Source organism: Acyrthosiphon pisum, chromosome A1 (assembly GCF_005508785.2).
Source record: "Acyrthosiphon pisum isolate AL4f chromosome A1, pea_aphid_22Mar2018_4r6ur, whole genome shotgun sequence".
In the NCBI taxonomy this organism is placed as follows: domain Eukaryota; kingdom Metazoa; phylum Arthropoda; class Insecta; order Hemiptera; family Aphididae; genus Acyrthosiphon; species Acyrthosiphon pisum.
In genome coordinates, this window is record NC_042494.1 from 18,633,563 (window position 1) to 18,645,519 (window position 11,957).

At 31.6% G+C, this 11,957-nt stretch overlaps 2 protein-coding genes across 2 annotated transcripts in view; both read right to left on the minus strand.

Moving 5' to 3' along the window:
- LOC100164556 (transient-receptor-potential-like protein) overlaps nucleotides 1-8,844 on the minus strand; it is an 80,275-nt gene extending 71,431 nt beyond the window's left edge. The window contains exon 1 of the mRNA XM_029486771.1: nucleotides 8,107-8,844. Coding sequence (XP_029342631.1) covers nucleotides 8,107-8,210 — 104 coding nt within the window. The 5' untranslated portion in view covers nucleotides 8,211-8,844. The remainder of the gene's footprint in view (nucleotides 1-8,106) is intronic.
- A 737-nt stretch (nucleotides 8,845-9,581) lies between these two features.
- Nucleotides 9,582-11,957, minus strand: part of Vps29 (vacuolar protein sorting 29 homolog) — a 3,542-nt gene continuing 1,166 nt past the window's right edge. The window contains 1 exon segment of the mRNA NM_001162824.2: nucleotides 9,582-9,977. Within this exon segment, the coding sequence (NP_001156296.1) occupies nucleotides 9,860-9,977 (118 nt within the window). The 3' untranslated portion in view covers nucleotides 9,582-9,859.

Consider the following 11,957-nt stretch of genomic DNA (forward strand, 5'->3'; position numbering starts at 1 on the left):
CCCCCCCCCCCAGACCACCAATGATTGTGGTACCTATATTATATACTTGTAATATATTATTATAAGCAGCAGTTCGCAGACGTTGTCGATGGTAACAATCAGTTTCTATGTAGTGCGCATTCGTTACAATATATTATATTAAATGTTATTATTAATTAATTATTATTATACGTAATTTATAGCGCGTACGCGTAACCTTGACTCATTGGATGCTAGTGAGTAGTTTTAATTCATCTCGCGATATATAAATAGGGTTCGGATATATCACTGGCCGCGATCATTAGGTATAGGTATTAGGTACGACCAAAAAGGCGAAATCCAATTAATTATTAAACAACCTACGGACGCACACGTCATTGATCCGAATATACTAAATCTATGCCTTGATACATGCACGGTGCCTCTTATTATGAGTGTGAGTGGGTGTGTTGTTAAACGATAATATAATACCTAATAATAATAATCTAATATATATTTTTATACTAAATATATGTAAATAGGAACGCGTCGCGGATGTGCATTTAAAGTCGAATCTTACAACCTCCAAACATACAGTTTTATAAGCAAACGGTGTTTTTTACGACCGGTCGTATTTGCTGTTCCGCACTCCGCACTGTCTAAGTGGTGTTGCATATATTATCATAATTTATAGGTAGCTTTGAACACCTGTAGATCTCGCCGACTGCATAATATAATAATCACGACTCGAGCTTTATTCGCACGAAGCAAACGTGCGATAATTAATAATAGGTGTATCAAACATTTTAATGTAAACAATAATTATTGTTTTGTTCTTTCACTATACTTATTACTTAATATGGTTTCCAATATTACTATTGGCTATTAATTATTATAATATATAATAATAATAAATAGCTATTTACTTATAGATAAATGTTAAATTATATCTAATTCACGCTCTAATTATATGGCCAATTAGTTACCTATACGATTTACGACTGACAGTTTTTATCGTTTTCAAAACGTTTACCCGATGCCGGCTTTCGAATTTTAATCTTTAACGTTATATAATATATACACTTTTATAATATTGTGTAGTCATAGACGCAACTAGGGTTAAAATTCTAAGGCTCTACAGCCCTCCTAACAAAACAATTAACTAACCAATATAGGGAGCCTACCTATATCTAAAATCAATAAGGGATATTTTTGGGGGGTCAAGCCCCTCCTCCCATTAGTTTCACCACTGTTTTGTACTTAGTACAATATTAAACATGAGGTACTTTTATTATTTTAAAAGTTTAGTTCTCCAATCAAATATTATGTTATCATTTTTAATAACATATTTTGATTGCGATGGTTTCATATTATTCAAATTAAATCGTTGAACATGCACAAAAATCTTCGCTGTTTAAAAATATAAATTTATACAAACGTTTTCCATGCAATGTAAGCCCGGACTTGTATTACAGTTGACATTGTGAATAAATCAATAGAATCCAATGGGTTATAAGCTACTTGCATACAATTATCGTATACCTACAACGTCGATTTGATTTTATGATAATATATCTAATGTGTGCGTAATATTAAGTTGGCTAATTCATAAACTTATATTAACAAACAAACAAAATATCGTATATAGAGTATTTAGACAATTGTATATTATATAATGCAGTGTCTAATATTTTGTCGTTGTTCGGCCTCGTCAAATATTTAATATAAGTGAATGGACAAAAATCGCATACATATATTATATGAATAGTATTTATAAATAGTATCCACGAATGACAAAAGTCTATATATATATCAACACAGGTCACAGAATATTTAAACTAGAAGCCTCAACGCTTTTCCTGCGCGCACAATCGAAAGAAAACATGAAAAAAAGATACGTCGCGGTCGTAGTTGTGTGCTATTCTAACCTCAAAGAAAAATCGTAAATGTTTCATTGTTTATCACCTTTACAAACGTAGTGTACTATTAATTTAAAATAAATATAGGTCGCAATTATATAGCTAAAACATCTATTAAGACGCACGCCGTCTAGCGATTGTGTGGGGTTCAGCGAAAACGTGCAAAAAAAAACACTGAAACTCATAGATAAGCGGATCGTCTCCTAGTTTTCTGAATTTCTATGGAGATCAAAGAATACAAAATGAGACAAAACTGTGTGTTCGACTAAAAATATTAAAAGACATCGTAAGTGTCGTTCCGCCATCAGATAGGTATAATATTATAAGTTATAACACTATACCGCTAAAGAGTAATATACCTACCTATTTGTTTTTGTATATTAATTGTACAACCTTTATTTATTTTAAACGATAAAACATTGAGACATTATGTTATTCCAATTTTGGTTTTTTTTTGCTGTAGTAAATGAACACACAGGTACCATGGTTGTGGGTGAGTCGTGAGTAGCGGCCATCCAATTAATAATTCAACGAACCGTATCACTTACAGCTGTGAAAGTTAAACAAGTTGCATTCTTTAGGCAACAGCTAGCTTATGAAAAAGCTCACACAAAAATAAATAGCCAAATAGGGCTGTTTGATTTTGTTAAACCATTAAGTTTTAAGTTTTTTGCCAAAGCAATAATCTAAAATTGAAAAATTACGATAAACCAACTCAGCGGAAAAAAACATAAATAATTAAAAAACATTTTTTAGAGACGACCCAGTTTATCTCCCCGTGATGATGCTAATAGGCTTATATGAAATGATAATTCATTATTATTTGGCCGAAATTCTTAGATCTCTCTAATAAGCCCGGGCCGTAACTCGTACTTTATTTAGGGATTGGGCAGAAGGGGTGACTCTAATGGAGAGGTCCAAACGCCCCCCCCCCCTTCAAGCTCATATTTCAAGGAATTGTATATTGTTAAAAACAATAAATAATAAATTACAAAAAAAAAAAACATATTACACTATTGAAAGTTTCCAGAAAATTACTACTTAGCTCTCCCTCCCCTCGCCAAGTCTCTGGAGCCGATCCAATTGGGCCGCAATTCACTACACTGAGTATCGTATACTTTTATTACAGATGTGATATGAAATTTGTTACTATTATTGTTACTGCAAATAATATATTGCATAGGGTCAGTGGCGTCATTTGAACAACGGGTAAGGTATTCACTTGCGGCTTAGGTATTTTTAAATCCAATATTATTGTGATTTTGCACATTTCTTAAATTAGTTGGCCTGAAAAATGGATTACCTATACCTGCAGCCCATGTGGACATGCGTGGTCATAGATATGCGTGCAGATCCCGTCACATCAAAATTGTATATTATGTCTACAGTTTAAGTGTAATATTATACATTATACGCGAGAGATAAATTAAGTAGGTAATTAATTTAGTAATTAAGTAATAAATTAAAATAAATTAAAAATAACAGCTAGGACACTAATCTGCGGAAGATATAGCCGCACGTCCTTCATCGTAACGTTAACCGCGATTTCCGCAAATTGTTGACAAGTTGAAGCAAGTTAATGAGGCATATTATTATGTATAGTTGTTGGTATCTACTTGAAATTATAATTATAAATATGTAGGTATAATAATAGGTTAATATGTTATATTTATTTATTTTAACATTTTTGTTTATATTATGCATAAGCTGATCGAAAATGTATAGGTATCGAAGTTGCAGGCACTAACATCCGTGTAAAACTATTGCAAACACGAGTTATATCTCATTCCAAACTTCTTAAGCTACCTTATATACATAGCTGTAGGGCACTAACCCAGACGGAAGACCACACATGCGAATTTGACGCCTTCTTAAACAAATCACAATTACCTATAGGTATAATAAATTATGTATTTCTAGAATGCTAGCAATTCCGCCTGGCGTGGCCCGTATACAAAAATTATTATTATTATCTGAAACTAATGGCAACCTTATAAATAAACAAAAATAATAAAATAGTAACCTATATAGGGGTTAAAAAATAAGCTATAAACACGCCCTCCATTATGTCCCATTGGGGTAACTTAAAACAAAGTGAACCGAAAAATAAGTATAGATAGTTTTAAAAGATGCAATTTTTATTTATCAAAATACAAGAGTCTTACATTATACAAAATTTGTATTTAATATAATTATTGATTAATATACTCATAACTTATTGTATACGTATTGTCAATTTAATATTTATAATATATTTTCAAAGTAAAAACTCCAATTTTCTTGTCTTTATAACAGCAAACCCGTCAACAACAGCCAATGAATTAACCATAAATTTCCCACTTATTTTCCTTTCTATGGAAAGTAACGTCAAATCATTAATTAATTTAGGACTCTTCATATAGTTGATCTGAAGTATGCGTTCACTCTTAGATACAGTCGAAATGCCCAATTACAATCATATATAATAATAATAAGTTAATTAATTATAATAAGTTCAATTTCCTACTTTTTTCAATTCTTCAAATCAAACTTGATAACTTTGTACTTAATTCAACAATTCAGAAAGATAAAACTTAAAAACTGTTTGATGAAGAGGAAAATTATGACAATAATAACAAAAAAACAGCATTTAGGATTTGTCATAACTTAATATTCCAACCAAGGATACTTACTAAATACCAACTACTTTGAAAACATCGATGTTTTCCAGAAACGACTAACCTACGTGGAAAACTAATAACGCAAGCTTCACAGCACTTTAGTCACAAGTTGATTTTAAATAACGTTAAGTTTGAAAAGTTCATCTGAGTTTGTTTGTTTTGAATCTGATTCTACTGATTTAACTACTGTAAGTGATATACAATTCTTAGAAAAATCATTTTTTGGCGGCTCCAGAACACTTGAAACACTTTCAGTGACACGATTTGATTTTAAGGGGCCTCGCTATAGCATTGATTTAAAGACAACATTAAGGGGACCCCTTAATTTATCAAGGCCCAGCCGTGATGTATAGGCGATGTATCCAACGTATAACTAACGTAGCGAACATGGCGTACATCAATCTGCGTGTGGTCATTTGACATTTACGTTATCAATAATGTCAATAGGTATATAGTCGGTGTAGAAAACTATTTTCGTTTGTAAAGCAAATAATATTATACCGTGCGTACCTCTCTGTGTGGCCTTACTCCTTAGCATAATACTGGTGTAAATACGTGTAAAGGAACCGTGAATATATTAATTTAAATATTTTTTTTTCGAGAGAGAAAATATGGGTAGTCAGTGGCGTACCCGAGATTTTAGAACTGTGGGTCTGCCTTACTTACGAGAGGCCACTGTGTAGAAACTTCAACCAACCAACTAGGTATTAAAAATTCACCCGAATTCACCCAATGCGCTCGCGATTTACCTTACTATAATTATTTAAATCACATTTTGATACCAACATTCAATATATCTATATTACATGAGTTATAATAAATTGTTAAGTAAAATGTAAAATTTACTTACAAGCTTTAGTAATGAAGCTATATTTAATTAATTGTTATTTGTATTTGTTGCATTAACATTTATATTAAATTTAAAAATTTACCTGAAATATTTAAATCATTTTAAGAAGGGATTATACATATTTATTATTTTATTTTTATACGTACCTATATTTGCAGTATATTTATTTTATTTTAGTTTTCAATGACTGATTTCATTTGCACAAGAGATATAGAGAGTGGTTCTAAATTATAATACAATACAAAAGTCAAGAATAATACATTTATAAAATGTATATTTTATAATATCTACATGAAAATAATAGTAAAGAACTAAAACAATACAATAATTTTCTGCGCTTTTACACTAGTGCAAATGTACTTATTACGTTATCAAAATCAATGGTTTGAGCTATGTTGCTTTCTATGCTCAATATGACCAAATTTGATAGCCGGTCATAGTTGAGCGAAGGCATATTTTGAGAAGTTTTAGAAGGTAAAATTACTTTCTGAAGTTGCACTGCTGACTGGAAGCGTATAAAATATTTTATACAAAGTAGGTACCTATATAAATTTGGATACAAAGAAACCATGTCTCGTGATATCAATGATATCATGAACTTCAAAACTTCATTTAATTTTAAAGGTCCAGTTCTCCAGTTCCAATAGTTTTGTCATACACTTGTTGGTAAACTAGACATAATGAACGGTGTTCCACTTCCATATCAATTTCATCTAGGTCAACTTCATAAAATATTATATAATATATATCTAACATATTTTTATACTCTTGTTTTTCGAATTTAGGTACATTATAAGATGATAAGTTTAAGCACGATTTCGTACGCCCTATTTTACTTCAATGCTCAGTCTTCACGGCTGTATATACCTCTACATCATAAATCATAATATACTTATACATTTATAGAATTATATTTGTTAGTTGTATAGAAACATTCTTGAGCCTGTGTATATTTTATAAATTATTATTATTTAATATTATTTTATTATTGATCATGTACATAATCAAGGGTAGATCTTTGATATTTTGATAGAGGGGGCACATATAAATTGTATAATTTGTATTTTAATTAATAATATATGCATACTATCATTTTTAAACAATAACTGATTATAATAAATAATAATTAATAGTTGGTAGCATTATTCTTATTAACTGAATTTTTCATTTATACTCGTAGTTGCATAAAAAAATTGTCGATAGAAAATTGACAGGGGGCACATAGTTTGCCATTTCGAGGGGCCGCATTTAACTGGGAAAAAATCGGCTGACCTCCCAAACCCCCTCCTGGATCCATCTCTGTGGGTAGGTGTCCCAAGAAATCGATTGATACCTATCATTTTTATTGAAAACGGTCCAGTGTATAGTTAATATGCGATCTGTATCTCGTCGTGTATAGTTTAACGCGTTACTTGAATCTATAGATTTGCGAATTCGATACTGTTGCTATTACTAATTCTGATATTATATAATAATATTATGTACAAGGCCTCGGCCACAACAGCCGTTCGCTTATTAAGAGAACGTCACACCCGATTGTCATATTATGTTTCCGTCTTACAGTTATTACGTGTAGACGTAGGTATAATAATTAATGGTACCCATGCAACAAATTATAGCAAATTCGAACCAGAACCGATTTCATGTTGTTAGCTTTAATAATATTAGAGTTATTATTCGCACCTATTGACTTAAAGTTTAAAACATGTGGTTTATTATAATGATACTATAGTGTACTACTAACTTTTAGTTTTGATTCCATTTTTTCTTAAGGAGCGGGCAATAGACAACTAAAAATTTTGGTTCTAGCTACCCCTATGAGAATAAGATCTGTATTTTAATCATTATTGTAATATTTAACCTAACTAGCTTAAAAAAAACCATAGTGCAAAATTGTACCTACACAAAGATGTTTTGCCAAAAGAAAGTAATATGCAATGTCTCCGACTTGTATATAGGTACCTACGTTTGAAAACATGCAGTTGACACCTGTGGGAGTCTGTCGTTCTTTTAACAAAATATTGTATCATATTTATAACCTGCGCACGTGATTTTTCCACGATAAAAGCCGCGTGCGATCCTGGTTCTGTGCCATATGTTAAATCGTAGATAGAAATATCGATTCTATCGTGTTGTTGCAGGCCTCGTCGTCGAGAACGAATTTATCATTAATTATAATATAATAACGACTTTCGAGTCTGTTGTCGAGACGCCCACGGATAGATACACTTGCAGCAGTAGCTAGGATTTTTTCAAGGGGGGATTTAGGTACAATTTTTAATAGACATTCAATATACACATATTATATTTATATTATTATATATACATGTAGTATTGTAGTATTGTGTACATTTGGTCTCCGGGGTCTCCCGTAGATACGCCACTGACTTGCAGGTCACATAATCCAACCATCTATGCGGAGGTTTAGGGACTCTACAGTGAGGCCAACCAGTCCAAGTCCAGCCCAAATACATTGTAATTTCCACTTACTTTATAGATATAGGTATCGCCAAAAACCGTGCAGACGATAACATTATAGAGGTCTTCGTGACCTATACCGATCAAATGTAATAATATTAAATTGAATAAACTTCTGTTCTTAACGTGGGGGTGGGAGAGAGAAAACATCATATTATTATATATTTATAAACTGTCGACGAGAATACGCGGCAGACTTCCTGCAAGTCTTATTTTAACGGTTTTACGCTCGAAAACTCACCTCTGCACGTTGGCCACGTCTCCCCGCTGTACCGCCAACAGGTATTTTTTCTCTTCCAGCGAAAGGGATTTCGCCGACTTCCGGTCTTTGCCCATTCGGTTCATGTCGGTGCTGCTGCTGCGTTACAACGATGCCGACTAGTTCGTCGCGAACATTATTATATTAAAATATTACGAACAACTGTTGCGTCGGCCGCCCTTCCGAAAAGCTCGGACATCCTCGGATAGAGATGTGTGGGAAACGAAATTACCTGCCGGGAAAAACGACGACGGCTTTCCCGATAGTGGGGCGGGAAAAGTGATAGCGGCTGACTCGAGACACCGGAGACGATATACACGGCGACGACGATTGAGTTACTTAGTGGCAGTTTTACACTATCGTCGCGTTCGACTCCACTAGTGAAAACTGTACCGGCGCACTGCAGGAAACCTGTTGCACCGTCGTCGCTGCAGTCGCGATCGTGTGCGATTGCCGCCGGATAGCGGTAGTCCTTGGCCACTGTTTGTCCCGCCGCCGAAATTCAATAACAAACAAAAAATTTATATCTTTTACCTACCTTTACCTTATATTATTATGCGCGAATAAAAATAAAATCTATCCGGTTAGACCGGGTTTCCGAAGGTAATCTTGGACCGACGTTTGCGCGACGTCACGATTGTCCGCCGCACGGATAATATAGGTAGTCGAGGCGCGGCTGCGGCGACAGCATTGGACTTGACGGCGACCGTCGTCGTTTTCAGCGCCATTCGACAACAACATATTATAATATTATACCTAATACTGGTCACGTGTGACATAAATAGTGCACCGTCGACGTCGTGATTAAAGTAGGTATTCGTTAGTCGTTAGTCGTATGTATGTAATATTGTGAGGTGTGCGGGGTCAAGCGTATTTGGGTACGCAGGCGCCTCACCCCGGCGAGATGATGCATGTAGGAAGACCACGTGCGGCGATTCCTTCACCTCTTCACCCGTTGCATCGGCGGACGACCCGATCGACCCCCATTCACATTTATGTAGATTGACTGTGCTCTTCGTTCGGACGTTAATGTAGATCAGTGATGCCCAACATTTTTTTGGAGAGCAACATAATTGTAAGAGGTAACATTTTACCTCTGTGTGAGCAACCTACAATATAAATTCATAAGATATACATAGAAGTATAATATTGTTTGTATATTATTATTAAGTTTCAACATACAAATTTTGCCATCGCAATGGCCACCAATGGAGGCATCACTGTCATGACAAAAACGTATGCATTAGGTACTATTGTAAAATGTAAAACCATTGATTTGATTTGAACTATACAACTAACAAATCAATTAATGACTGTGCAATAGCTATCTGAACTCGTTCTCTTCTGAAACCGGTTATTAACTAAAAATATATAATTTTAAAGGACAAGGTGAAACACAACTGTTACCCTGGGGTGTGAAGTTCAGAGTCAATTCTAAGAGAATCAGCAAACACATATTTTATGGATTCAATTTTTATATTAACTATATACACACAATTTTACAAACTAAAATAGTGTAATCGTGGAGATATATTACTCTGTATAATGAGAGGATGTTTATAGTATAATTATATAATATAAGTTTAAAAAAAAAATTAAAGCTATATTATAATTCATAAAAATTCCAATAAATAAATAAGTTTACAAACAAAATTAATAATATGGATGATAACAATTTGTAGCCATTATAAAAATAATATATTATGTGAAAATGATTGGTACAAAATATCACAGTTTATTTTTTTGTGTATTGGATTTTTTCGATCTTTACTTCATCGTCAACCAACCTGTAGACATATGATACCACTGTTGAACTTTGGATATCCATTACCACAAATGAAGGAATAATGTCACTAAAAAAATTAAAATTAAATAATTTTTAGCCTTGAAATAACTTTTTTTATTAAATGCAACAAATAAATATTATCATGAATATCAGAATATTGAGTAAGAGTTTTTAATGTGGTAAGATATTAATAATAAATAATAATAATAAACCACAAACTGCCAGTAATATAGTATAAAACTATCCATAAAACAAAAAAATAATTAATTTTTAGATGAAAATTGAAAATCTTAATAAACAAATAGGTTAGCCTATTTGTTTTAATTGAATAGAATAAAATCAAATAAGTAATATTATTTGATCTGAATAGTAAGACCTATTAGGATATATTATATTATTATGTAACATCTAAAATGATAACAAGAGTAATAATTTTGTGGAGTGAAATAGAACAATATTAATACAATATAATATTAAAATGAATACTGGCTGCTAATAATCTAAATGTTTTCCTAACAAGGTAGTTTAGGTTTCTAAACATATGCTTATAACAACTTTATCCTCGTTGTGTCCGTCCGTCCATTAGTTACTGTTGTTGATATTAAAATATTTATTTATTGTTAGTTGTTACTGTACATAAATTGTATATGGAATTATAATTTTTTTGTTTAGAAGTTGGGAATGTAGAACGTTCACAGAGTGAGTTTTCCTAACTTGTTTATATTAAATACATTAATAAAACACTGTAATTATATGAATTTTAGGAAACATAAATGGTCTTATGAACTGTTTGAAAATATTTTAAACAAATTTAATACCACATTATTTTATATATCTGTGTTTTAAACCCTTCATCAGCCTATCACAAAAGTTTTATCTTTTAAAATTCTATTAGATTTATCATAACAAATTAACTGTGAATGTACCCATAATCTATATAAAATATTTTTTATTTGTATTTACTATAATATAACTTATAAGTAGAGACTGAATTTATATGCGCTTAAAACCTAAAAATCTAGAAAACAAGATGTTTCTATGCACTACAATTCAAATCATCAAAATAATCTTTTACATGCAAAAATATTCTTTTTCATAAAAATGTATTAAGTACTGTAAAAACAAATAAAAGTAGAAGTTTATAAAAATTATAAAATAGTTAAATTAATCCTAGGTACCTAATCTTTAAAAAATGTTTCAGTCATATTTTGTCATAGCAGCCCACAAACTCAACTACACCACGCTAAACCCAAGTCTTTATCACTCATCGAAAGAATCGTAGTTGGCGGCCAACTTGTGCGCAAGGGCGTGGAAATACTACACATAAGGTTATAGAACTAACCAATTATTTTTGCATTTTTTATAAACCATTAAATTTATTATAAAATACTCAAATTAAACCCAATATGGCATTATATTCCTAAGACATATTAATTTGCACCAGATATTCTTTAACCTTATAATATGCTTTTTTATGCACTAAAAAGTTTTCTTTATCAGTTCATACGAAAATGAATCGTCGAGAAAGCTTATCCAATTGGAGCTGCATACTCTCAGTAAAAATATGTAAAAACATAAAATCCAGTCTTTACTTATAAGGTACATATCTATAAGATAATTTTTATAAATAATAAATATAATTTATAATCTATTACATACTTTAAATACTTGTTACAAAAATTATTTTATAGGCTTCTGTTGATTTGAATAAGAAAAATAAATATTAGTTTAGTAAATAGTGAGTGCTAGCACAGCTACTAAAAAAAAGATTTGACTCTTTTTGCATGCTTTAAAATGATTATAATTATACTTATATAATAACTGACATTTTATGAACAAGAATATACATTTATTATTCAAATGAATTATGGCAGGTACTAAATAACTTTTGTTAAAATATTTAAGCTATCTGTAATTTATAAGTCTTTTATAACTTTTTGTTTTTTGAGACAACAAGACATTTTTATAATTTATTATTAATTGGAACTAGTCATAGGTATTGTAAAATAGATTATTTAAGTATTATACTATATTAACACGTTCAATG